At 41.9% G+C, this 26,027-nt stretch overlaps 3 protein-coding genes across 7 annotated transcripts; 1 reads left to right on the top strand and 2 right to left on the bottom strand.

The window, feature by feature from the left end:
* Positions 1-694: 694 nt before the first annotated feature.
* Positions 695-4,751, bottom strand: mtfr1l (mitochondrial fission regulator 1-like). 3 transcript variants are annotated; one of them, XM_083997688.1, is made up of 8 exons: positions 4,642-4,751; positions 3,729-3,899; positions 3,494-3,601; positions 3,273-3,382; positions 2,655-2,866; positions 1,903-2,281; positions 1,005-1,166; positions 695-814 (listed from the first exon to the last, which is right to left on the bottom strand). In XM_083997688.1, the coding sequence occupies exons 2-7, from the start codon at positions 3,741-3,743 to the stop codon at positions 1,049-1,051; spliced, it is 942 nt and encodes a 313-aa protein (XP_083853814.1). In that variant the 5' UTR covers positions 3,744-3,899; positions 4,642-4,751; the 3' UTR covers positions 695-814; positions 1,005-1,048. The 3 variants fall into 3 exon arrangements, with proteins under 3 accessions (XP_083853814.1, XP_083853813.1, XP_083853812.1); XM_083997687.1 differs by having other exon boundaries at positions 3,729-3,866; XM_083997686.1 differs by having other exon boundaries at positions 3,729-3,857.
* A 1,110-nt stretch (positions 4,752-5,861) lies between these two features.
* On the top strand, positions 5,862-17,632 carry LOC311005719 (oxidation resistance protein 1). 3 transcript variants are annotated; one of them, XM_083998252.1, is made up of 16 exons: positions 5,862-5,975; positions 6,789-7,011; positions 8,198-8,394; positions 8,659-8,738; positions 10,107-10,244; positions 10,757-10,933; positions 12,240-12,371; positions 12,460-12,644; positions 12,741-13,126; positions 13,218-13,374; positions 14,292-14,487; positions 14,731-14,847; positions 15,761-15,913; positions 16,142-16,237; positions 16,352-16,425; positions 16,555-17,632. In XM_083998252.1, exons 2-16 carry the CDS (start codon positions 6,911-6,913, stop codon positions 16,688-16,690), a joined length of 2,325 nt encoding a protein of 774 aa, XP_083854378.1. In that variant the 5' UTR covers positions 5,862-5,975; positions 6,789-6,910; the 3' UTR covers positions 16,691-17,632. The 3 variants fall into 3 exon arrangements, with proteins under 3 accessions (XP_083854378.1, XP_083854377.1, XP_083854379.1); XM_083998251.1 differs by having other exon boundaries at positions 10,754-10,933; XM_083998253.1 differs by lacking the exons at positions 5,862-5,975; positions 6,789-7,011; positions 8,198-8,394; positions 8,659-8,738 and adding an exon at positions 8,934-9,071 and having other exon boundaries at positions 10,754-10,933.
* A 78-nt stretch (positions 17,633-17,710) lies between these two features.
* selenon (selenoprotein N) lies at positions 17,711-25,464 on the bottom strand. The gene is made up of 12 exons (XM_083997751.1): positions 25,042-25,464; positions 24,115-24,232; positions 23,847-23,977; positions 22,687-22,899; positions 22,442-22,566; positions 21,753-21,890; positions 21,578-21,659; positions 20,913-21,101; positions 20,715-20,820; positions 19,985-20,097; positions 19,780-19,881; positions 17,711-19,164 (listed from the first exon to the last, which is right to left on the bottom strand). Exons 1-12 carry the CDS (start codon positions 25,228-25,230, stop codon positions 18,997-18,999), a joined length of 1,674 nt encoding a protein of 557 aa, XP_083853877.1. The 5' UTR covers positions 25,231-25,464; the 3' UTR covers positions 17,711-18,996.
* Between the last annotated feature and the right edge of the window lie 563 nt (positions 25,465-26,027).

The following is a 26,027-nucleotide window of genomic DNA, read 5'->3' as shown; positions in this document are numbered from 1 at the left end:
AAATTTCGATCTCACACGCAGTCCTTTCAGTTACAGACCATGCAGTTCACTCTTCAAACTGTACACTGTATTTTAAGCTTTGGGTTTGTAAATCAGTGTCATATGGTTCAGTGACTACCAATCTATGTTAATCACAGACAAAGGGGGGGCAGGCATTAGAGGTGCAGTGGAGCAAGCAACATACATGATGCTGTGCACATTTGCTAACTCAGTACTGAATTACAAATATTACTTGTTTTTTTCACCCTCATAAACTGTTGATAAGCCACAGTTATGTCTCTGCATGCACACTCAATTTGTATTTTCAAGTATGTTAGAGGACTTCTTTAAACAATTGAAAAAAAGCATTTACTTGCATCCCTTCGATGGAAAAATCATGAGAAAAAAATCCTGTAGGACTCTTTTTTTTTATAACAGGATGGATAAAATGCTCCTTAAAAGTCCTCAATTTAATTCCAAAAATGTTGACTCGACAGTTTTGGATGTCACCCCTCTGCGCCTAAAACAATGCCCTGGATGGACAGCACTGGCACCAGTCTGTTGAATCCTTATTGAAAATAAATTTGAACATAAAAAAAAATCCAGGGAGAAATACACTGAATGCAAAATGCTACACAGTGCTGAAATTGATTATTATTGTTACCATGAGTTGGCTGTCCCCCCCTTCATACTTCACCAGCACTGTGAAGTTCACATTTGGTTTTGAGAGTCTGGGACAAAGTGTTTTTCTGTTCTAACTCTGGCACACAGCTATTGCCTTGGGTCTGAGTAGCAAGGTTGTGGATCCATGGGTACATATTCCACAGGCAAAGGCCTAAAAATAACGAGGGAGAGAAAACACAACAACAACTAAGAACCCAATAGTGAGTTCAAACATTTTTGCCACTGAAAACATTGATCTATCACTTACATCAAAGGTTTAATGATACAAATTACGTTTTTAAAAAAAATGAAAGAACTTCTTAAAAGAAATACAAAAACTCTACTATCCTATCCTGACTTACATGGAACAGCAGGATCGGGTAGTGATGATAAACTCATGATCGGGCTACTTCCGTCTCACAGCAGCAGTATCTTCTTCCTTCAGGACAAACTTTTTCTTTAAAGCCTCTGAAATCAGAGTTGCAGAGTCCTCCTCTCTGAGGGATGTACAGCCTCTGTTGTACCTGCAGGGACAAACAACAGAAAATACAACCTGATGTAAGAAACTGTTCAGCTATGAAATAATAATCTAATAATAAATAATGTGGTTATGTATGGGACAGAGTACAATCTTACTGTAATTTTACAGGTAAATGTGAGCATACTGATGAAGAATTTTCTTCTTCTGTATTGTATGGCTTTGAAAGAAATGTGCTTACTCATTTGTCTTTTGCCACTCTTGGCATAGATATATGATGATGTAGGAGAAATTCATACATCCAGCAGCGCATTAGTACTTCTGTTACTAACACTAATAATAATAATAATAATGTCACTTTATTTACATTTGTAGGCACATTCTGTTTGTAGTAAAAGTGTCTTTCATGAACACATTTAACACATTGCACAGGGTAGATAAAAATTAATTTATAAATTAACATCACATTCATTGCTTCAGTGCAATGTCACTGATGTATTCGTGTGCTTGATGGCTGCTTGATCAAAGTTCTCTTAACTCTCTTTTGATCTGCACTTTGAACAGTGAATTTCAGCTTCTTCCCCCTGGATGAGGGCTCAAAAGTCCTTAAGGGTGTGAGTCAATTAAAAATCGAGCCAGCCGTTTACAGTACCATTTAACAATTTGATTACGTGAATTTCTGCTTCTTAAAGAGACAGGTCTCCAAACCATCGTGGACATCAGGGGTGGGAAAACAGGGCTGAAACTAACTTTTTTAGCCGTGTCCCAATGGAAACCCATACCTGTCTTTGCTCATCTTCATGCGGTTCATATCCTTCAGGATGTCCATAACGTCGGCAAAGCTGGTTGACTTTGACAGAGACACCGTGTCCTCCTCTGCCTCACGGAAGTCCATGCTGGGCCTGTCCAGGTCAAAGGTCGCTGATGCCGTCATGGAAACAGGCGGCAGAGGATCAGGGACCAGCTCTGACACCACAGAGACCATATCTTTGTCATCGTCCTCTTCCTCCTCCTCCTCTTCCTCCTCTGTGACATCACTAATAACAAAAGAAGCGGCGGCCGTGGCGGCTGGCTGGTAGGGCGCCGTCTCGAAAGGCGCCATGGAGAAGCTCATACTTGTGTCGTCGGGAGAAAGCAGATCAGGAGTCAGGGGGTTGGAGCCTGATGGAAACAAACAAAGCAGAGGAGCAAAATGAGATCAGGTCCAAATGACATTTCTATTTTTATCTGAGCATGAGTGTGCTATCGCTGTTTGCAGCAGCTCTCCTCCCAGAACCTCTTCATCAAATCGCAAATGAACTCCGGAGGTTGTGTTGGTCACTGGCCTACAAACTGATGGCAAGACACCTTAGTACCAAAGACCTTTAAGAGAATTAGGGCGGCTGACTTGGCAACCAACACACACCCTCCAAAAGGCAATTTGAATCTATCCTGCTCAAAGCAGCTTCATAAATCAAACAACAAGAGTGTGAGGTTGGATACAATATCTACAGTGAACAAGTGCACACTGTATTTTCTGCTAGGGGAAACCTACCAGAATCACTTGACACAATCTTTGCGATCTGTGCACGCAGTCTGCTGAGCTCGTCCTGCAGGGCTGTGGTGCGATTTAGCGCTGTGACCCCAGGCTTCCTAAGCCCCTCCACCCTTTTGCCCTCGCGGCGAAAGTTGGGCACAGAGGAGTTCCTGTGCAGCACCAGCAGAGGTGTGGGCCGCCACTCATGTTTTAGAGGACGTGTGTCACTCCTGAGAACAGAACAGTGGGGGGTTAGTGTCGTCAAGCAGAGTTTATTACAACAAACTTACTGGGTTGGTGTCCAGCTTTCACTCTGTGCTTCCTTCCGACCTACTGTCCAAGCAAAGAGTTGTACTAATCTACATAAACAACAATTAATTAGGTTCAGTCTGATACATTCAAAAACACAAAAACCCTATCTTTATTACATTTATAATGGTCTGTTGTTAACGTTAAAAAAACAGCATTTGTGAAAAGTTATCAGCAAAAATATGACATTAGATATTAGATTTTATAGCATTGAACAGCATTTCTTCTATCTGCACGTGCACCCACAAGTTTAAATTTAGGGATCACGCAACTGAGGAAATGTGACATGGCACTACATAAAAGAGTAGTAACTGACTGGATGCTTACCGCACTCTGGCATACGTCTCCTCTTCATCTGCAACAATCCAAGCTATGTCTGCCAAGGTAGGAACTATAGGACCATCCATAGGCCGAAGAGAGGGTAGACCTGGTAGTTCCTAATGCACAAGGGCACAAGACAAGACAGTGTTATATGCAACCTGTTCATGGCAATAACAGGGCTATAAGATCACTATATAAAAAAAGGTCACATTGTATATGACAAGTACCTGGAAACATGCCCTTTGTGGAGGTTTGATTGGTAGAGAAGAACCTATTCTTCTCACAACACTACGGGTGGATCCGTGAGGCTTATTCTGCCAGATGGGGATAACGTCCTGCAAAACATAAAGAGCACATTCAGTGTCTCTCTAATACATTTATCATGGCTTACTGCATTGGTTATAGTAAATACATGGGGAAACAAAAGAAAAAGAGACAACAATTGTGAGAGAGTAAACTTACTGTTTCTGTTTCCATTGTGATTGTGGGTTTTTCTCATTAACAGGGAAGTTGCACACCAATGTTTGGTGCTAACAGCTGCAGCTGAAGATGGAGCAGTTCAGCAAACAGATCCCATGTCTGTCTGAATGACTGCTGGCTCTTGGGATAAAAATGAGTGCTTAGTTAGAGCATCTGTTGGGAGTCATACAAGAGGAGAACTTATACACTACTGAATTTAATGATAGTTTGGTATGGTTACACAAATGATTAATCAAGCAAAACGGAGACAAAAGGTTAATCATTTTCTCAAGTACCGGTAAATGCATACTGTCAATAGGCTCTGGATTGGTTTAAAAAATGCTTTGATTGTGCTTATTTGCGTCAATGGGTCTTTATCAGTGTAATGTTTTCTCGTAAAGGCACGAACTCCAAATACTTAAAGACTCAATATTTTCGTCTTTACTAAAAAAAAATCTTAACAATCTAACAACTAAGCTGATAAATTAACAATTAAACAACACGAACTGTTGCCTAAAAGGACTTGTCGATCTCGCCAGACGCCAGTCATGGTTCACCGTTGCCATCTCGCAGCATTTTGCAGGAGCAAAGCAGCACCATCGGGGCTAACACGAGCTAACCAGCTGCGCTGTTTGTTTAGATCAGCTGTGTTAACGGCACCGATACGGTATACACGTTTTCATCGACACAGGGACAGGGCTAATCTTGTCGAAAAAGAGAAGCGGTGCTGATTTGTTTTGCTCTGTTCACCTTTAGCCGGCCGGTTGCTACGGGATTCACACACAGGGACCGTCCGTTAGCTTTAGCACCACCAGCAGCGGCCCCCAGTTTGACCCCCAACCGCAGACCGTTATTTTTCCACTGTGTTTCGCTCATACTCTCGAAAGGCAATAGACACTGCAAGATTGTGACTTACGGTAGATTAAAGTTGAATCTCTGAAAACTACAACACTTGGTTCTTTGCGAGTAGCGGCTCCTTCTCCTCTTCGTCTTTCACAGCTCTGTTGTCGTTCGTCAGGCCGGAAGCCTGTGGCTGTCGTTCCTGTGATCTGATTGGCTGCAGCCTCATGACCTCACTCTACCAGAACTGGTCCTCGAGCGCCTCCTACGGGTGGAGGTTGGCAGTGTTGAATACATCATGTCAAGGGCAATGGACAATTTATACAAACATACAAACTTTTTTAATTGTATATCATTTCACTTAAATATCAAGATTTCTGCTATATTTTCTCAGTCAAATGGATGACAACTATCTTCAAATCTTTGAAATTTCCCTGCCCTATGGACTTGGATTACCAGCATACTCTTAGCTGGAAACATTCAAACTTTAAGCCATCACATGACTTTCAGCTATTGAACTTCTAATTGACTTTTTGATATTTTCTACTATCTGCAAATGATCACAGTTCAGTGCTCTTTACTGATGTTTTTTTTTAGTTTATGATGAGGCATGAATGGTCAGGGCACCGTGTAATAAATTCAACTTTGACTTCACACACTTGCTTGAGACATGGATGTAAACTGGTGTGTATTGATTGATTTGTTTATTTCGCCTAAGTGTCATGCACATGTACTGCAGCCCACATGGGCTCACAAGACAGTAAGACACTAGATAATATAAATACATACAGTAGCCTACATTCAAAGATGGCTAACATGTCTATCTACTCACAAAACAAAAGACTCCAGGGACTTCTTGCTGTGAAAAAAGGATGTGTAGGTCTGTTTTATTGTCTTTGCTCTCAATAAATGTTTTTTTTCTCCACCCGACATCAGAGTGCCTCAGTCCTTTATTTTTTCTCTTGGACATTTGCATCATTTTTTCACAGCAAGAAGTCCCTGGAGTTTGTTGTGTTTTCACACCTGCCTCACTGAAGAGCACCTGTCCAAGCAGCACTTTCTTTTTTTCTTTCTTTTTTGAAATCTACTCATAAATATGCTTTTTCAATGAATCTGGCTAGGACATGGATCTCCTACTTGAAAACCCACCAGCTCAACATCATCACACTCTCAGACATCCAAAATGTAAATTCTGCAAGATCTGCAAGATGTTTCCCTCCCACCTCCGGCCGCTGATCGTCTGCACCGGCCGGGGAGGAGGGAACTATCTTGACGTCGGTCCTTTGAGCGCAGGGCGGAGCTTGGGGATCGAACTTGTTACTGTTGTCTGCAGTGATATCATAACACTGCAATATGAAAACGCGCTCATATGACCGCCACCCGTCTCCTCCATCCCTGGGCTAGACACAGGTCAGTGATGATACTGTTCAGTCTATCCCCTGCTCCTGTGAGTCTGTTCCTCTCTGTCTGCTGTTGCTCATGAATTTTTTTTTTCATGTCGTAGCCGCTGCCTCGATTATTCTGTAATGTCGCCTGAAATGCTCACTTCCTCCACCCGGCAGAATTTACAGGAACCAAATTGTTGACATTTTTTTATACGCCATATGACTGAATAATGTCTGTAGCTCTTGTACTGTAGGGTGCATGATAAAGCTAAGCTAACCCTGTTGTTGCTATGGTCATTTCAGAGATGACTGCATGGAAATGACCGCAAAAAGGATGTGAGCCTTGTCATGTAAATGACGAGGCTTGTGTATGAATGTGAGCCTGGTGCATTCCTATGACATGATGATATAAACACAGTGTGAGGTCATTTCTGAATACAGCAATGAGGAAACAGTAGGGAAAGTAGGCTATTGAATTAATTAACACCCTATTTAGCTTTATCAAAGTGATAGCCTATTGGACGTGAAATAATTCAGAAGTGCTAAATATACCCAACTTGTTTATCTTGGTCAGCCACCTTGAACCCAGAGGCTCAGACACACTAATGGCCAAGGCACTCACTCAACCAATTATATGGGTTGATTGACAGTTTAATTGAATGGGTAGCTGGCTCCATTATGCTGCTGAGTGTTTAGCTCACTTCCTTATGGGGTCATGTGGCTGCAGGTTCAGTAGAGCTTTTACAGGCCTCTTTTACCTCTCACTGCTTGGCTAATGTTTGTAAAAAAATATATATATCGGTCCTCCTTATGTTGTGACTTCCTGTTCCTTATGTAGGTGCTGTAAACTGGGGCACAGTAGGCATGGGGAATAAAAGGAGGAGGAAGGATGCCAGCTGAGCCTCTCATCCCTCCGCCTCTGCCACCGCTGCACCCTTCAGACTAAACAGAGACAGAGAAATGGCTCAGTCTATGAGGAGGCTGGAGACTTTAGGAGCCATGGACCACGAGGCCAAGAGGGACAAGAGCAGGAACAGCTACTTTGGCAACGTTAAGAGCAGGTCAGACCAAATACAAATACATGGATTACTGAGAAGTAAAACAAAGGAGAAAGCTCCAAGCAGACATGTGACAAGTTTGGGTGGCATTTGTTTCTCGGATTTGAAGCACGTTACAATTCATTCTTTCATTAGAAGGTGACAACATTTTAGATGAAGTCTGTGTCGCTCCAGACGACGATGACCATTTTGACCAGCTGGTTTCACCAAATGTCACTAAAAGACTCCGCAAAGCCTGGGATTCACTTCCCCAGCCGTCACACAGACAACTCCCACTCCCCTATAAATAACTGATCAGACTGTGAACACAGCTCTACACAGTTATTCACACTCTATATGGTGATAAACAGTGAATCCTTGAATCCCTGTTTGTCAGCACAGGCAGTATCATTATATCCTGATATAATGATTCCCAGACGAAGAATGGGGCCTAAAATGGGGGCTAGTAGGTGTGGGTCCCATGCAGGCCAACTCACAATGGACCTATGTGGCCCCGACCATTCTGATTAAGTGTGGGTTTAGTCCTGCCCACACTGTCCCACAGTAACCCCTCAACTACCCACAGTGGGTACACAAGGACATGTTTGGTGGGTAAAGAGAAAGACCAACCTAATTCATCAAGATATGACCAGCAAATTAATTGATAATCCCCAGTAGAATTCAGATGTTTGAGCCTCAAATTGAGTAGCAGAGATATGTCAACAATAGAAATATCAAGCCATTTCTTTCATAGACATTAAATAAAGCTACAAATTGTGTCATACTATCACTGTATAGTATCACAATGTGAATTCTGTTTGTATCTTCTAAAGCCACCCTAATCAATATTTTCATTACACATTACATTTAACAGGGGATCAAATTAGATTAGAAATAAATTAGAAACCTAAGGAGCAGTTTTCCTCAGCTGTGTGTTTTGGTTTTAAGGTCCATTACATAACTGTTTAGGTTCGCACTCACTGCTCCTGTATTATGCTTTATTAAGTTTAACACAGCGTGAAGACAAAACAATCCTCTACGGTAAAAATTAACTGACTGACTTATCAGCCATGTCCACTTGCTCAGTGTTGTGAGTGTGTTTAAAAATAAAGTCCAATTGTGCGTGTGCGTGTGTGCTGATGAGTAACCTACTTAAATATAGTGCAATGAGCACTTCATCTGTTTCTTTTTCTTTTTCTTCTTCTTTCAGGCTGGGCTCCAAGCTTCCTCCTGGCATCTCTCAGCCTCCACAGTTCGCTAAGCGGCCCTGGGAGACTCAGCCTCAGGCCAGAGTGATGCAGGAGTCCACAGGCAGCAGTCAGCCTCAGGACCAGCCCAGTGCGGGTCGGCCTCTCAACCACATCCCCCATATCAGAAACCCCAAGCTGCGGCAGTACTACCTACAAGGTACCCCAGCAGTGTTTGGTGACACATGCTGCTTGCATCTAAAGTAGCTGTGGGATGATTTCCAGCTTGAATTTACATTTTATAATTCACACACTGAGCCTGTTTTGCAGTTTCATGTCTTTGCATGAAGTTATTTTCATACAGACGTGACTGGCAAGAATATGTGTTGCAGTGGTGTGTTTTAATCCTGTCAGCATGCCTCTGCTGCTTCTGCTGTGCTGTGGATGTTTTGTCATAAAACATGACACAAACTGTGTTTTACAGGGACCTCGTGGGATCTGAATAATGCTGCAGTGAAGCAGGAGCATTTGGGTGGACTGTCAGGTGACAGCATGAGCAGCAGGGTGAGTCACATGTTTTTGTTTTGGTATTGACTTTACCTCACTCCCTGTCTACGTTGAAGAGCCCGGAGCTGTGGGAATCCGGTAAGTGGCGATTTGGGAAGTTGCTAAGTGACCGATATTGTTGCGTGGGAATATATTATCTGATGAGGTATGCCAGGGTGGTTAGGTTACACAATTTATGGCCATGAAAGAGTTGGATAAGAAGTGGTCAAGGTTCATAGATGATCTGTGTGTCAGAGCTGCTCATCCGACACCATGGGGAAACAGCGTCTGTTACAGAGTCTCTACAACAAATACAGACAGAAGAATGTTTATTCAGACATTTATTCTAAGGTATTTGTCAGCTTTCTAATTTTTTGTTGATTGATTGATTGATTCATTTTGCTGAGCTGTCAACTAAGAATTGATAGGCCGTCATCGACTCTGTGTTATCATGAATCTGGAAAATGCATTGATGCTTATTGCTGAGTACTCAAATCTGACTCATTTTATTTTTTCATGGGAATTTACCATATTTTCCTTGTGTCCTTCCTGTTGTTCTCCCTCTTTTTTCTTCTATTGTTTGTTTATTTGGAAAAATATGACTTCACTTAGAATTCTGACTCAGACTCTGAGCCAGTTTTTATTGATCTGTATATTTATTTCACTATCATGAAGGGTTTTATGGAGGAGTTTGTTCATAAATAGTGGAGTTCTTAGCCCGATTTATATAATATTTTTATTCCTCCAAACAGAGTTTGATCTTTTTTATGGTTGTTGACAGTATTTTTCTTTATGTGGTTATGAAACAGATATCCAAAATCCTGTCTTTAAATCTGTTTACTTAATATGTCAACAAAACAGATTTTGAACCTGGCTTCATCTGATATTTTGACTTCCGTTCTTAGCACATATTCAAGTGCCATATAGTGTTATTATATGAGATGTTGCGTGACAAATAAAATGTCAGAAGCATTGTATTATTGGATGTCTTTTTAATATTGTTCATCCTGATATACAGTAAATGTATTAATGCACACATTTGTGCCAACATAAGAACACAAACAGATCCAAGGACGGGTCCACATGCTCACACCCACACTAAAACCCACCATTTTTCATTGGTCACATAATCTGTTAGGCGCCAGTAATCTAATTTAGGTCAATGGATCCATCTGTCAGTGGATGATGCTTAACTCCTCATTGCTCATCGTTGCCGTGCAAGTGCAGTCACTATTGTGGCATGTGAGCAGCTTGATGCCCTGGATTAGTTGACACCGAAAAACTCTCCTGACTCGTACAGAAATTTTAAAAGTCGAGGTCTGATTACGCACTGAAAAATACCGTTCAGAGATCATTTGTTCATGTTTGTGTGTGGTTGTGTTTTAGGGTCTCCCCGGGGACACGGTGTTCAGTGTCTCGTCTCAGTTCAACAGTAACGGCACATCCTCGGGAGAAGAGAGTAAAATGAGCCACTGTACCTCTTCGAATGTGTCGTCCTCATCTGCCTCCCTCATCCCTAGAGAGGTAAGAGTCAGCTGTAAGCACATAATGGTGCCTGATATGTGACGCACATACTAAGTGAGCTCATTAGGTGTGTAAAAGGTTGGTAATGAAACTATTTTGCATGCTATTGTTGACTGCATTTGAAATGCAAAACAAGACCTTTCCCCTTGTCTGCGCAAGTCTTTAGCCTCATGCAGGAAGTGAGTTGCTGCACTGCGATTAAATCCATTCAAGTAATTAGTCCCTCACCCTTAACCTATCCTTATAAACACAATGGATAATACAGTGATACATGATATAATATATTTTAGCCTCTGTTATTTTAATACCATAAGTGGGGAAATTTAGGTTTGAAACTAAGCTTCCAGTCCGTCATTCACAGCCCTCATGGGACTAAGATGTGACGACAAACAAAGAGAAGTTGGGATATGCAGGCATGTTAAAAGAGGAAGTAGTACTAGTCACTCCTGTCACTGGGTTTTATATATTTCAATGTCAGAGCTCCTCTTATCATGACTTCCATTTTGAAGCAGCTGGTCGTACCGAAGGGAAAAAACACTTCCACCGGTCCTGGACGGTCTCAGCCAGAGCTGAACCGAGACTCTGAGGCCAAAGACAAGCAGAAGGCAGAGGAGGACCGAGACTGTTTGGATCCTGGTCCTGCTCCGCCGCACTCGCCCTCACCAGAGGCAGAATATGACAAACTACTGGTGAGTAAATTTGTTGACTTTACGTTCTGCAAATTGAAAAGCACTAATTATGCAGTATTTAATATGTAAATTAATTACGCATGTACATTTCCTAGTAGTAGTGTAGGCTACTTAAAACAATTTTGAGGTACTTACTTTTTCATGCTTCGATAACCTTTCTTTTCTACCTCATTAGTTATCTGACGACCGCTCAGATTTATATTCTTTCCCTTCAGAAGGTCCCGGGCCTCAGGCTGGGGATCAAAAAACTACCTGAGTGTAAATGAAAGGGTTAAATCCAGCTCCGCCTCCATGAGCTCCAACAACAAAGTGCTGCGTCCACAGTATCGATAATAACAATCAGTCACATGAACCATTTTTACTGTAAATAATTCTACTTTGATATTATAAGTACATTTTTTGATAATATTTTCCTACTGTTGTTCAAGCAATGTTTTGAATGCATTGTGGCTTTGATACTTTTATTCAGGGAAAAGATTAGGCTATAGAGTAGGATAAAGACATATTACTGTGGTTTAGGGCTAAATAAATCTGGTCTAAGTATAACTTCAGTGACTGTTGAGCCACTTTAAGATCTCCTGAGAAAATAATTCGAGCATTCATGCATGGAAAGAAAGAAACAGAAACCAAAGTGGCAAAGTGTTAAAAATGTCTGTTGGCACCTTTGTTACATAACATGACTTTTGAAAATAACATGTGACACATTTAACAAAAGTAATCACTGTGTGAAGTGGAAATAAATGTGTGATTCAGTTTCCTGCCAGTAAAGTAAAGCTCTGGTGCAGCTCTTTGTTTTTAATAAATATTATTTTATTAAAATATAGGCTACATGAGAAACTAAGAGCAAAGAAGAATAGAAAGTGTTTCTTTGTTGTTAAACATATCTGACCACATAAGTGGATGTTAATCTTAACAGGATTTTTTTCTAGTTATTTGACACTTCTAAACCCTGGTGAGGAAAAAATGTGGGGTTTTATAACGGATCAAATGTGTAAGACGTTACCATGGAAACAGGCAAGAAAACAAGACACAGTAGTCAAAACATTACAGCACTGCAGTGCAGACAAAAACATAATTATTCGTGTAGTTGGTGCAGAAATTGTATTGTTTCAAGCACAAATGTCCATAATGGAGTTTCATCAAGGGCTGAAACTGAAAAGACCAAATTAAAGTATTTAAATAGCTGGTTTTGTCAAAAGCAGCCAAAAGGCCAAATATAAATATAAAAACTAAAAAACCCAACAAAACCAATCATCAAACTTTAGCTTTTGATCCTAATGTATTTTTCTGTGTGTGATGCTGACAGGATGTGGAGGCGGTACCGCTGCCTGACGGACAGCTCTGCTTACTGGCTCTCCCACCTGAGTGTTGTCAGGGGGAGGGGCCAGAGGCCACGCCGTACCTCAAACTGTTTTGCCGCTACATCACTGACCGCAAGGTGGGTGGCAACATACATGCTGATGTTTGACCTCATGACAGTGGTTGACATTAAGTGAGCTAACGTAAACATTGTCTGTCTCTGTCAGGGAGTCGTCTCCGGGATCCTGTTGGTGACGGCTAATAAGATCTTCTTTGACCCGTTCAAGACGCTCCCTCTGGTGAAGGAGCACGGCTGCGAGGAGTACCTCCTGTCATGTTCTGTGGACAACCTGGCCTCCGTCACCTTCTTCTCTGACATCTCACATGTTCACTTCAGCTCCTCCCAGCAGAGGTCAGCAATGACTCTCTGATCCTAAACAAACACACCCACTCACTCACTCAGCCCACAGGAGTCAATACAAGCGCTTCATATTCTCTTCTTTTATAGGGGGAAAGGGAAGAAACTTTTCCAGAAATTGAAAACCTCTAAAAGCCAAGCAGGCGGCTTCCCAAACCACACGGGGGAGTCGGTTCCAGCTCTGGTGTCCGCAGCATCGTCAGACCTGTCCAGTCTGTCTCTGGGCCTGAGTAAAGTTAGTAAAGAGGCCTCCGGAGATGAGGACGCGGAGAGCAGAGACATGGCCGAGGCAGAGCGAGAACTGGACAGCAGTCCGCTGGAGGTGCTGTCCGAGGAGTCTGTTGGTGGCTTGGGAGTGGCCGTCCTGAGCAGTGCTGCCACCTTCTGCTGTGGAGGTCAAGACGTGGCGAGCAAAGTGAAGACGGAGCTGCTCAACACGGCAGACACCGAGAAGTCTAACAGCAGTCAGACTGCAGGTACAAAGTTGTGAATCAGTGTTTGCGTGACAGATGTAGTATTTCCTCAGCACAAGTCCACGCCTGATTTTCTTTTTCTTTTGGTTTCCAGCACCTAGTAGATCATCAGTGAGTCCTGGAAGTCTGATGTTTGTGCGCCTGCGGGTTCAGCCGGCTGCAGGAAAGAAGAAAGGAGTGGGAGGTCTTCATCGGGGGTCCTCCAAAACCTTACCACGAAGGGACGCCTGGCTCGCTCTTTCACAAGAGAGGTACAGTAACTAATGACAGAGCAAGAGTCTGATCAGAAATTTAAAGAGGTAAAACCAATCTCACTGACGACAGATATTTATGACTTTGTGTCGCTGGTGTGAGTCAAGCTCCAAAAATAGTGGAAAAATAACCCTGATGTTGTCATCACAGTTATCACAGATATTTTGAATCATGCAGAAAACTCCACCAGAGACAAAGACATTGTGCGACAATTTTCAAAGACTGTGTCTAATGTGCACTTTCAAATAGCTTTGACATTTAAGCTACTGGACTAACTTGAATTTCCCTGCTAGGGATGAATAAAGTATTCTCTATTCTCTACTCTATTCTATTCTCTATTTGTTGCTCATTGTATTTTTTCAGAAACAATGCCAAACCTGACTCAAGTTTACTTTAGTTTAGAATTAACATTCATTCATAACATTTTTACTTGTGTTGCCAGAACCACTCACAAGTGTTATATATTAACTCATGCATCCATCTTGACAAAAGAGAAAATACAAAGGTGGCTCTTGGGAAAATCAATCTGTAACCGGTTGGTTGAGTATGATCACTGTGTATGAACTCCAAACAGAAACTATTTAATAGCATTAGGAATGGTTATTAGATGTGATTATACAAGTTCTTTTCTATGTATCATTGGTAACTGTACTGTACAGGTTTTAACCACTTTAGTATTACGCATTTAAATTTTCGCTACTTTACACAGACTCTAACTAATATCTTTATTTACCTGTTACGAAACAATCTTATGATAATAAAAGACTTGACAATCATCATAACAGCACGAGTTGCATTCGGTCTATTCAGTCTCTTCCTGGTATTGTGGTCACTTCTCACCATGTTGACACAGCTGGCGATGGTGCCGTTTATAATTTCCAACATTTCTGAGTGACTGCATTCTTCCCCGCTGTAGCTCTGACGAGCTGTGTGCCTACCTAACGCACTGTCGACCAGACCTGTGTATACTTGAGGGAGGGGAGGAGGAGGGGGGAGCGGACCGTGACGAAGAGGAGTTTGTACTAATTGAAGACAAAGAGGACGAGGGTGAGGACAAGGACGAGGACGAGGAGGTGTTTCAGAGGCACCAGGGCTCAGGGGACGACTGGGAGGTAAGCGGGCTCTTCTCAGTTGCACATTTGGGCAAATAATGGAGAAAAGCATCTGTGTGTGTGTGTGTGTGTGTGTATGTAAACACGCTGCCTAAAGGTGAGTCACTACAGACTGAAACACCTGGTGCCAGAAGAGGACAAAAGTGAGAATTCATGCCCTCTGAGCTTCTAGAACAATCTGACCTGTGTGTTTTGTTTTGTTTTGTTTTGCTTTGCTTTGTTTTTAAATCTGTTCTTTTGCAGATGGTGCTGATGGAAGACGGTGGGGAAAAGCCGATCCTGCTCATAGACAGGGACCCTGACGGACTCAATAATATTGTAGAGAGCAGCCACATTTTGGAAGCAGCACACGTTAGAGAGGTGAGTAAGACCGAGATAGTATAAAGTAGAGAAACTAGTCACACATGTCTGACCTATGTGCTGAAGCCGGCTGCCCCAGCTGTTTGTAAATCCACACTTACAGTAAGTTTGTGTGTGAAGTCTTTCATAAGGTCTAAGTAATGACAAACTTAGTCCAAAATAGTAGTTACAGTCACAGTTAAAAGTTTTTTTTTTCTTCATTTACATTATAAATCTACCAAATAACAGATAGTTGTTATAAATTTGGTATTGGTACTCTCCATAATGATTGTTGAAAAGTGTTGAAAGTGCTACCAGGAATGTCTTAGTATTATATAAACTAGTTGCCTGGAAACATCTATGGCACTGTGCAATTAAATGCAATTAGTTATGTAAACAGGAAGTCACTACAGCATGAGAAGCTGTAACCTAACTGTATGGGGAAAATGGTGTGTTTAACAGTCTGTAGTGTTCTTGCAGTTTTAAAGTAGAGGTGATGTGATTTTGTTTAACCTGTAGACTTTCTTATTTATAGTCTCATATTTCAAAAATTAAAGTAAGGCCTATATCTTTTAACATTCTGTGCAACTGGTTATCTTTGACTCTGACAGTGAGACCTGTAGCTGTTCACATGGTATTTGAAACATTTTGCTCAAACTTGGAACATTTTTTTTCCTTGTTGCTTTATTACATTGTCAGAGCTTAAGGTTTACACATGCACAGTGGATGTTGTTGGAGGATGAATTTGAAACTCTTTTAGGTACATTTGTGATGTGTAAAAATGGGATGTATTATAACACTGGTAGGAGATATGAATACTGCATTTAGTCTCTACATAAAAAACAGTTTGTATTGTGCAGTATCTGTTTAGATATCAGGATCCTTTCAGTTTAATTTTATTAAATTTTCTCTTCTTCTTTCTTTCTCTTTCCAGTTATGTAAGGAACTTCCCCCCCGGACAGTCGGCCATACCTGGCGCCTGGCTTACAGTACGTCCCGTCATGGCGCCAGCCTCAAGTCCCTCTACAGAAAACTGAGTGCCATGGACTCTCCTGTGCTTATAGTCATCAAGGACGCACTTGATGAGGTAAAAACACATATTTCAGTATCAATTGGGTGGGGGGGGGGGTTCCAAAAGAAAATCTCCAAACCTGCATTGTCTCTCCTATCTGTCTTTTTCTTGTCACACAGTTTGTAACCCCTGCTGTGATTTAAGTTTCTGTGCTTCTTTGCTTCAAAATTGCAATTTTGTTTTTTAGAATTCATCATTGTTATTTTCCTTTTGCTACTGTCTCTTTTACCTTTTTTTCATCAGATATTCGGGGCTTTCCTTTCTCACCCTCTGCGGCCCAGTGAGACTTTCTACGGCACAGGAGAGACATTCCTTTTCATGTTGCACCCTCGCTTCAAGGTAAGACCACTTTTAAAAGCATGTAAACTGTACAGATTAAATGACTGCAAGGGAGTGTATGGCTCCAAGTGACACTTCCTGTTGAAGTAAATGTGCTGCTGTCTGTTCCTGCAGTGCTTCAGATGGACTGGAGAAAACTCTTTCTTCATTAAAGGAGACTTGGACTCCTTTGCCATTGGAGGAGGCAGGTAATGTCTCCTCCCCCTGGAAACAGCTTATACTTGTGTGTTATGTAGAAATGATTATTAATAATAGGTCAGTTGAATAAAAGGTTGTGTTTCTATTTCTTCAATACTCTCTGTCTGTTTCTTGTGCAGTGGTCACTTTGGTCTGTGGGTGGATGAGAACTTGTACCTGGGCCGCAGCAGCCCCTGCTTCACTTTCAACAACTGTTGCCTCGCCGAAACAGACGACTTCCGTGTCATGGAGCTGGAGGTGTGGACGTTCAGCTGAGGACACCGAGTCAACGACTGACTCCTCGACTCATCTCGTCGCTGCTGATCAGCTTTTATCCAGACGGCATTTATCAATGAGCAAAAACACAAGCAGCCGCTCGCTCATTTCATGGTAACATCCATGTAAAAAAAAAAAAAAAATCTTAACAAAAACTGCTGGATTCATCCATGTGATTTTAAATGCTTAAGTGGATTTTTGTGAACTGAACTAGTCTGGTCCCAGACAGCCCGATGTCCCAGAGTGGGCTCTAATGGCGGATTGTTTTATGGTTGGCTCATTCCTGTGGGTTTGGCAACCAAACCGAGTTCTGCTGCTCTGAGCGGATCTGAACTGAAATGGATTCGTTGAATCCTCAGTTTTGAATGGGAGCGGGTTACAAGTCTCCGAAACGGCACTTTGCTCTTAATGTGAATCAGTAACGTCTCATCATTTGTGAACATGATGATGCACCTGTCTTCATAGGTAATGCATGTCCCCACTTTCATACAGCTGTGTTCAGTCCAAGCTGAGCCCGTGAAACACACTTTAGTCTTCTTATGAGTAGATTTCTAAACTGCACGTGTAAAGTCAACAGTCCCACTGGTACAGTTCTTCTCTACGAGTAGAAATCAACTCTGAAAATCATCACGACGACACCTGAAGCTCACGTTGGAGGAAATCTCTCCAGTAGAAAACCGTCTGCACTCGCAATCAATCTTAGGAAGCCTCATCCACCACTTTTCTGAACTCTTCATTTCAGGAGAGTGACTCACGCACCATTGTGGTGCCTGAATGTGACACAAGAAGCTCAATTATTACTTCAAATTACAGTCATGCAATTTTGTCATTCAACTGTATCGGTAACATACTCTCAGTCCAGTACTCCCTGTCTACTTTGCTTACATTGTACAGTAAAGTATTGTAGATTAGTTAATAAAAATCAGCACAATGTGAAAATTACAAAAAGTGATTGTTGTACTTACCAAAAAGAACACAATTTCAATTGGTAAAAAAAAAGAAACTCTTTTATTACACATTGTGAAAAAAACGGCACTGGTAGGTTACAGAATAACAGTGTTTGTCCCCTAAAGGTTTCATTGTCACATATTTTCTATTGACAGCCTCTTGTATGTAAAAGGTGCAGCATTTTTGCCCTACTCCCACTTAGTGTCATTCTCATTTATCAAAATGCACTAGCACTACTTCAGATAAGATTTCTTGATCTTCCTTTTTTATACTAACAACAGGAATTTGGAATTTGAAGTGGAAACTTTTTTAAATGCTCTGAAAAGTTTGAAATTACACATGCCAGGGAAAAACTGATGGTAGATTCAGATTGCCGATATTCTTTTGCCCTTGTTGGCTAGCTACAATTACAATACAACAAAACAATTTTTCCAAGATAAGGACCATTTGAGTCACATAAATATGAACTAAAGGGGCGAAAGCAACCTACTGGATTTCTTTGTGCTTAACAGCTGCCTTAGCTGCAAGCCAGCTACTGTACTTGTTAAAGAACAGATTTCTTTGGTGTGTTGACATCTTCCTCAGAACTAAACAAATCTGCAAAATATTCCTACATTTGGTTTCAAACTCAAAAGTACGAGAAAACAGCATGAATGAATCATTTCATGTGCCACTGCCCAGTTTAATCTTTCCTGCTGTTGTTCGTCCCCTGAGGCAGAGATGGGTGTTTCCTCCAGCAGCCTCGGCAAAGAACATCAGGCGTTACCCGGCCCACAGAGGGCTTTTCAGGCAGCGTCTTCACAAACTGCTGAAACACAACTGGAGGCTACAACTGCACCAACTCTGTCTCTGGGTACAGTCGACAGCATCGAAACTCAGAACTAAATATTGCAGGATATAAAAGAAGGAATATCAAACGTTGCGTTGTGACGTGATACATACATGATTTACCTTTAGGATGTCACGTGCGCTTGCACTCAACAATGACTCGTCAGGCCTTTGTCTACATGTTATACCAACATTAATAAGCAGCTGCAAGCAGAGAGAGCAGGTTGAGCTGTGTTTACCTATTTGCTCAAGGCCTTTATATTTCAAGAAAGAATGTTATATTGATCAACGGTGCAGTATATGTGCTGTTTGTCACAATACAATTACTGTTTTCTGACCAGGAGAGATGCCCAAATAAATAGTACCCAACAGGACAGAAGGCAAAAATGTTTCTCAGCTGCCAACATCAATGAAGCTTCTCCATGTAATTGTTGGAGTATTTTCCTTATCTAGGATCATAACCCAGAGGAATGATCGTCATTTCCTCTAGTTTAGTCTCTCACTCACACAAACACAAACAAACGCACACACTACTGTGCCAGGTAATCCTTGGCCTTTTCCAGTCCTTCTTTCAGGAAATTTATATAAGTGGATGTAGAGGGGTCTTCGAACCCTGCAGAGAAGCTAAAAGTTGCTCCTTCCTCCTCTGGCTTCATGGCCGTCTGGTCCAGGAAGAAGTTGGCATTGATGTGGTGGACCTAAAAACACACACAAGATACAGATGAAAGCCTTTTACTGACCCTGGATGCATGCATGTAAACCCCTGTTACTGTATGTAATTCTATTAAAACTTCACTGTTTACTATCCCACAGTAAGTGTTAGGGCTGGGACGATATGCTTTTCTCCCGATTCGATTCTTCTACGATTTTTTGGATGGCGATTCGATTTAAATTGCGATTCTACGATATTGCCGATTCTCTCGATTTTTAGTCGCATTTTTAACATTTATCTGCACACAAACACTGTAGGAGCCTAGAAATTAACATACTCCATTATAAAGTGAACTCAAACCCTTTTCAAAACCTGTACTCTCTGTATGTAAAATAGGCTAACAAATACACATTGCACAATATTTAAAAAATTTCAAAAAAAAAAAAAAATCGAAAAAAAAAATTCGAAAAAAAAAAAACGATTTTTGGAAAAAAAAATCGATTTTAAAATCGTCAAAAAAGATATCGCGATATCTATGTGAATCGATTTTTTCTCCCACCCCTAGTAAGTGTAGTTAGCACTAATGCAAACCTAACTTTTTAAACGGCTGATAGTTCACTCCGATACTGACATCATGATTGTGTATTACAAGTTTACTTACAATGGTTCCATTAGGCAGCGCCACCATCATCTCCACGGGGAAGTTGTAATTCTCTAGATGTAATCGGGCCTTTTCACTCAACACAGCGTTCTGCTCATCAGCCTGAGAAAAACAACAGACTTAATTGCAACAACAGGAGCAGAATACTGCACCAGAAACAATTCAATTTAAGAGTAAATGCAGGATGAAGCATTTTACTGGTCACCTGCATGCTCTCCAGCTCTTTGACTAGAGACCAGCTGCTGATGAAGCTCTGGTTGAGCAGGGCCAGGACGGGCGAACTTTCCAGGACTGTCTCCCGGAGAGTCCGCCCCGAACCTACAGAGGAAAGAGAGAGAGATGTTAAACAATACACTAACATTTCAGTTTAAAATTGACAGTATTGGGATAGTAGTAGTGGAGCAGAACCATTAAGTAGCTTAGTAATGTGCCCTAACTTAATTTACATCAGGTAACATTAGCCATAAGGTACTGGTCCTACCAGACCAAATGTATTGTATTACCACTAATATGTTAAATTATAGCAGCAGTGTGTTTTTTTTCCCAACATCCAATATGCTAAAAGTTAGATAGTCTCTCTAATGTCTATGCTCCAATATGAATCCATTTGAATTTCATGACTGTAGCTCCACTTCTGAAGCTAAGAGCAGGCTTTCTTACAGAAAAATATAATATTCCATAATTTAGTATATCATCACTAATAATAAATTCATATGGACTCATGAGAAGGAACTCTCAGATACTTAAGTGAAGATGAGAGTTTTCCCCAAAAGGTTTCCAGACTGTGGAACGTCTTGCATGAGAAACTCAAAGTTTGTGCTTTTTATAAACCTGCTTCTTGTCATTTAGCCCATTTCAGCCTCATAATCCAATCCTTTCTCGTCTCACTGATAGTGTACGATGCTGTGCAATGGCCTATTTATTAATGATCTGACCTCAGCAGGACTGGTCGTCTAATGCTCCCCAAAGCAGAATGGAATGCACCAGCTTCTTCTCTGCCTCGGCTCGCTCAAAGGCCTCTGAGAAAGGCAAGTAGGACACCTGGGAGGGAGAGCGATGAGAAACAACTGTGTGCCGGCAGCTCCATCTTTTATGTCAAATACAGCAGAAACATGATGGATGTGGATGTTTACCTTCTTGAAGGGGTAGAGTGTGACCTCCAGGCGTCGAACAGCTTCCTGCTGACCGATCTCAGAAGTCCAATGGATGTCTTCAAAGACAAACTGGATCGGGTCACTTCTGCCGTCCCGGCTGTCAATCATGTTTCCCTTCTCATCCATGATGATGGATGGTGTGGACGGCCCTGCGGACTGCAGCTCCAACTGTAAACACATGAAAAACCTTTAATACAAGGAAACTTTTCATTTTGATAGGGTCATTATATACTTCAGGGGCAAAATGTGGTACATGTGGGATACATAGATTTTTGCTACTAGATAATTCGAGAGTGGTACACTGAAATACATTTAATGGGGAAAAGACTCAAAGGAAGAGAGAAAGTGCGGAAAATTTACATTAAATTAACATTAACATTAGGCCATGCTATGACCAGAACAATAAGTCAAAACGGTGGCATTAAACATTTAGAGGGACATAAATCCTCAGTTGGAGGATAAGTGGAAAGAATCAGTTTAATGTGACTTAAAGTGTCTTAATGACGGAGAACTTAATCAGTGTTAAATAAAGAATTAATACCAGTGGTACTCCATCATGTGGGTGTACAAAGATAAGAACATTAAGTGCTGGGATATAACATAAATGAGGTAATATAGGCCTCAGTGTGTCATGGCAGCTCTACCTGCGGCAGGTATCCAATGTCCACCTCCATGTTGCTGCTCTCACTGGCTCCGTACAGCCACTCCATGTCCACGTTCAGAGACCTGCAACACAACAGCACCTGTCACACAGCTGGCTCTACAGTAGCTACTGTACAGACACCACGGGGACACTGCCTTCATTTCAGAGGTTTTTACCTGTCACTAGGGACGTAGAGGTGGAAGTGGCGGACGTGAGATGCGTCTTTAGAGAGGACGATGTTACCGGTGAACTGGCCCGGCGTGAACCAGAAGGGAAAGTCCGGCACATCGTTGAGCTGGAACTCTGCATGAATCCTGCAGAAGAAAAACAGAGCGAGCGGTTGAGTTTTTAAATTCCTTGTGCAAAACATGTGGTTTAGTGGCTTCTTTACGATCTTCCTAAACATCCCTGCTGACCAGTTTCCAAAACAAACCACCAGTTGTAGCTTGACCTCTCAGGCAGTAATAGGATTTATTTCACTGCAACAGGATTGCAGAGAAGACTTTTGTTGATGTTACACTGCTGTCATATGAAAAACATCTTTGCATAAGGACTGTTTTGATTTTTTTTCTTTTTTTTTTTTCAACTGTGACTCCTCGTTTTGGAGGGTGCCGCTTTAAAGTGTTGGGAAATTTTCAAATTTGTTGGTTTGGTGGAAAAAGAACATGAAATTTCTGAGTTTCCAAGTGGACTCCACATACTCATTTTAAAAGTAAAACCAATGGCTGCCTGGCCAACATTTATCTTAAAGTTCAAAATGGGTTCTGGCTGCAAGTCAGCAGTTATGTGAAGAACACATAAATTCTGAAGTAATGGGCAAATGGATGAAAAAGCACCAATATAATCCTGCGTGTCTCTTCCTCACCTGAAGATAATGTCATAATAAAAATCATTGCTGGCACGAATGCAGGCGACTGTGCCCTGAGGAGCAAAACGTGATTTGATGAAGGGCCGAGGATGGAACATACTCAGCAAGGAGTGGATGAGAACCTGCAGCAGGAGAAGAACAGTTCTCAGTATAAGGGGTTTGTAATCACAATTTATTGATCGCAAGATAATCCATGGGGTTAAGCAGAGGGTTAGGGTTAACAGGGAGTTTTGTGAGGATACCTCTTTGCCTTTTGGAGTGGGAGGGTGGTAACGATTGTTGGGCAGGTATCCGGTAAAGATGTTGAGCTCGCTAGGAATCACCCACCACGTGTCTCCCACGTCCACCTTGTTCTTTGGGGGCAGGAAGACCCTGAACTGGCCGGCAGAGAAGGAAGAAGAAGGCACCGCCGGGCTTTTCCAAGACCGCAGCCCACTCAGGGAGCTGTGAGAAACCTGAGAGCCAAACGAGATGATGGCAGAAAGCCACGGATTTAATTGATTTCTTATTGATAAATTACCCAAAACAAAACAAAAACCTTGTAATATGTATAAACCTAGCACATAGCTGGACTGTGTATGGACGCCACTGCAGGCTGGACGATACACTTCTTGTTACAGGAAGTCACCTTATCGTCTTGGTTTCCTAGCTGGTTGGAGGAGGCTTCCGGTTCACCGAGCCTCTCCTCCGTTATGGCAACAAATAAACTACCTTCATTACATGCAACTTTATTACTAAAGGAGACAGAGGAGTGGGAGGCAGAGAGAGAGAAACCATCGCTGTTAGAGAATAATTTCACTTCCCTATGGGTAGTTTGTGTAGTTAATAGTCAATCCCTCTGTGTCATAGTGACTTTCTGTTAGATTACTGTTGGGATCAGTTATCTGCCCTATTTTCTCTATTAGGAACATGTCAAGGCCATGGTCCCTCTTTGGCGTCCTCAATCTCACCCTCTGGCTGTCTACAGACACAGCTGTAGAGTCAGATGATAACGCCCTCCGTCACTGGATGACACTTTGTTGGGGGGGGAGAGAGAAACTATTGTTTCTCTCTCACTTCCAAGCTGGTGTGAATCCTTATCTTCATGTTTATGCACTGTAGCCAATTGGATGTTAACACAATGTTAACCCTTTGCTGTCTCGGCCCACCTTTCTAGTATAAGAATCTGAGCTTCACTGTTTGACCCTTAGAATTGAGGTGGACTCATGCACTTATGTTGTGATGACGAACTTCTGTTCTCCTTCGACCAAGTAAATAAACTCCTTCAGCATAAGACATACAGGACTCTGGTACTTCTTCTTCTTCTTCTTCATCGGCATCACCACAAATTCCTCCCTAACAATCGCAAACTGCCAAGTTAAAGAAAGCAGCAACAACATCAGTTGTGAATAACTTGTCTTACCCCCAAAAATCCATCTTTGCTTTTTGTCATAGAGTCCAGCAGCAGAGGCTGCATTTTGGCCTCCAAGGTTAACGTCTCTCCATTGGGGTCATGGATCACTTCTTCCTCCAAATCTACTGGGGGTGTGATCCCTGTGAGGACATGGTAAGAAATCAGCAGTAAATGTAGAGTTATACAGTATGTCAGAGCAATGATACTGCACCTTTGTTAATAAGAGAAAGGAGCGCGAGTGGACAGGCAAAAAAAAAAAGAAGATAACATAACGTACCTGTGAGTTTCTCTGCAATAGGTTTAAACTCCTCAGGGCTGAGATAGAGGTCATGGTCGGTGTCTAAGGAGGAGAAGAGAAAAAGCCCCTCAACACCCAGAGTTCGAACGCTCTCTTCCTATTGGAGGGACACATGCGTTAGACAGGACCTTATTGTTATATCACACACTTCAGGGATTTTCAATACAGCATCTAAACTGGGCCAATGAACCATCATATCACATAACACAAATATTTAAGAGAAATTGGAAAGAGACGTCTGACTCTGAGAGAAAACACTACAACAGATGTGCACCACATTTATGCTACAGTATATTACAGTCCTGTGGTGTTTTGCCTGAGCATTTATCAACAGCCCTGTCTGGATACAGATCAGCCCAGAGGCCACAGATTCCTTGCATGTGTTTCACTCAGACCACCCTTTTCTCAGACAGATGCGTGCCTACTAGTGCATGTACAATGGAGGGGACAGGAGGGGGAGGGAGGCACTAGAACAACTTGAGGAGGAGACCCACTGTAGGCAAACAAGTGTGGATTTTAACAAGAAGCTCAGGGCTAACAACCCACCAATAAAACAACATGGGCTGCTGGAAAAACTGCAGATGTGGTGTTTTTAAAGCTACTGAGTTTTCTGACTCTGAGAAATAACACATTTGGACCAACGTACACCACTGAAATATACAACAATTTCTCCTGGTGAAATGATACAATAATCATACAACATACAAAAATAACCATAAATTGACTTTAAGGTAAATGCAAAGTTCTATTTGCACAGCTGGAGGTTTTTAGAGGGTGTTTTAACATATAGTAAATAGACAACAATTTCGCCTATATGGTTTTTTTTTCACATGAAAATGCATCTGAATTAATGATCAATGCAAAATTATGAAACATGTATAATTTCATTCCAGATGTGGATCTTACGTGACGTTTGACGAGCTGTGCGTCCTGGTAATTCTTGATCCCAAAAGCGAGAAGAGGGACAGCACCGACGACCAGCAGGGTCCACATCACCCGGTACACCCAGGACACAGAGCCCGGGCTCCGGTGCCCATTCTGCGGGGAAATTTTGCCCTCATCCTCGGGGATTATTTGATCCACGTCTGCGGCCATCCTCGACCTCCACCAAGGCTATTTAGACGAGGACATGGTCGTCCGATAAAGGTCTCCCCCCCACCAAAAAACGACAAAAGCGCTTCGGTGTGAACTTCCCCTTTTTTTTTCTTTCTTTAAAATCCACCGACAGGTCTGTTGTCCAGTTAGCCGGGAACCGCGCGTCCTCTCCGGCCGTTCCCGGGTCGCTGGCAGCAGCTGTGAAATGTTAGCTAGCAGCACAGATTTCTTATTTCCCACATCCAATCTGGAAACATATGGATGTGGTTCAGGTGCGTCAAGCGAGCAAACAGTAGCTGGGACGAACCGGAAGTTAGGTGTTTGCAGACTCGACGTACTCAAAGCTAGCAAGTCGCACGACAACGTTTTCTGAGGAAACCAGTGAGGCGGTGTTTCAAATTCCGACTTTGACTCTAAAATGCTATTTTCCTGTGGTAAAACATCATATTTTATTGTTTGTGAAACCAAAATAAGGGGTCTCACAATTGAGTATCTTATTTTGAAGGCGTTGACCGGAAGTTCTAATATTCGTTCTCTCCAGCTTTACGGGAGGAGTTGCCTGGCACAGCAGACACTTTTAAAGGAGCAGGGCTGCATTGTTCCTCCCAGGAATGTCTGCTAACAAGCTTCAATTATATGTTTGTCTGCCAGAGGGGTTTGTTATTAAATCTGCTGTAAGTTCAAGTAAAGGCTTTGTTTCTGCTGGACTGTTTTTTTAGTTTTTAACTTGGAAATTGAATCCCTGTAAATTAGTTTTATAGTCTTTCTTGCCAGCAATGAGAGATTCACACATGCCT

Source organism: Trachurus trachurus, assembly GCF_905171665.1.
Source record: "Trachurus trachurus genome assembly, chromosome: 22".
Lineage (NCBI taxonomy): Eukaryota > Metazoa > Chordata > Actinopteri > Carangiformes > Carangidae > Trachurus > Trachurus trachurus.
Note: the sequence above shows the minus strand (reverse complement) of the source record. Positions and strands in the feature narration are given on the sequence as shown.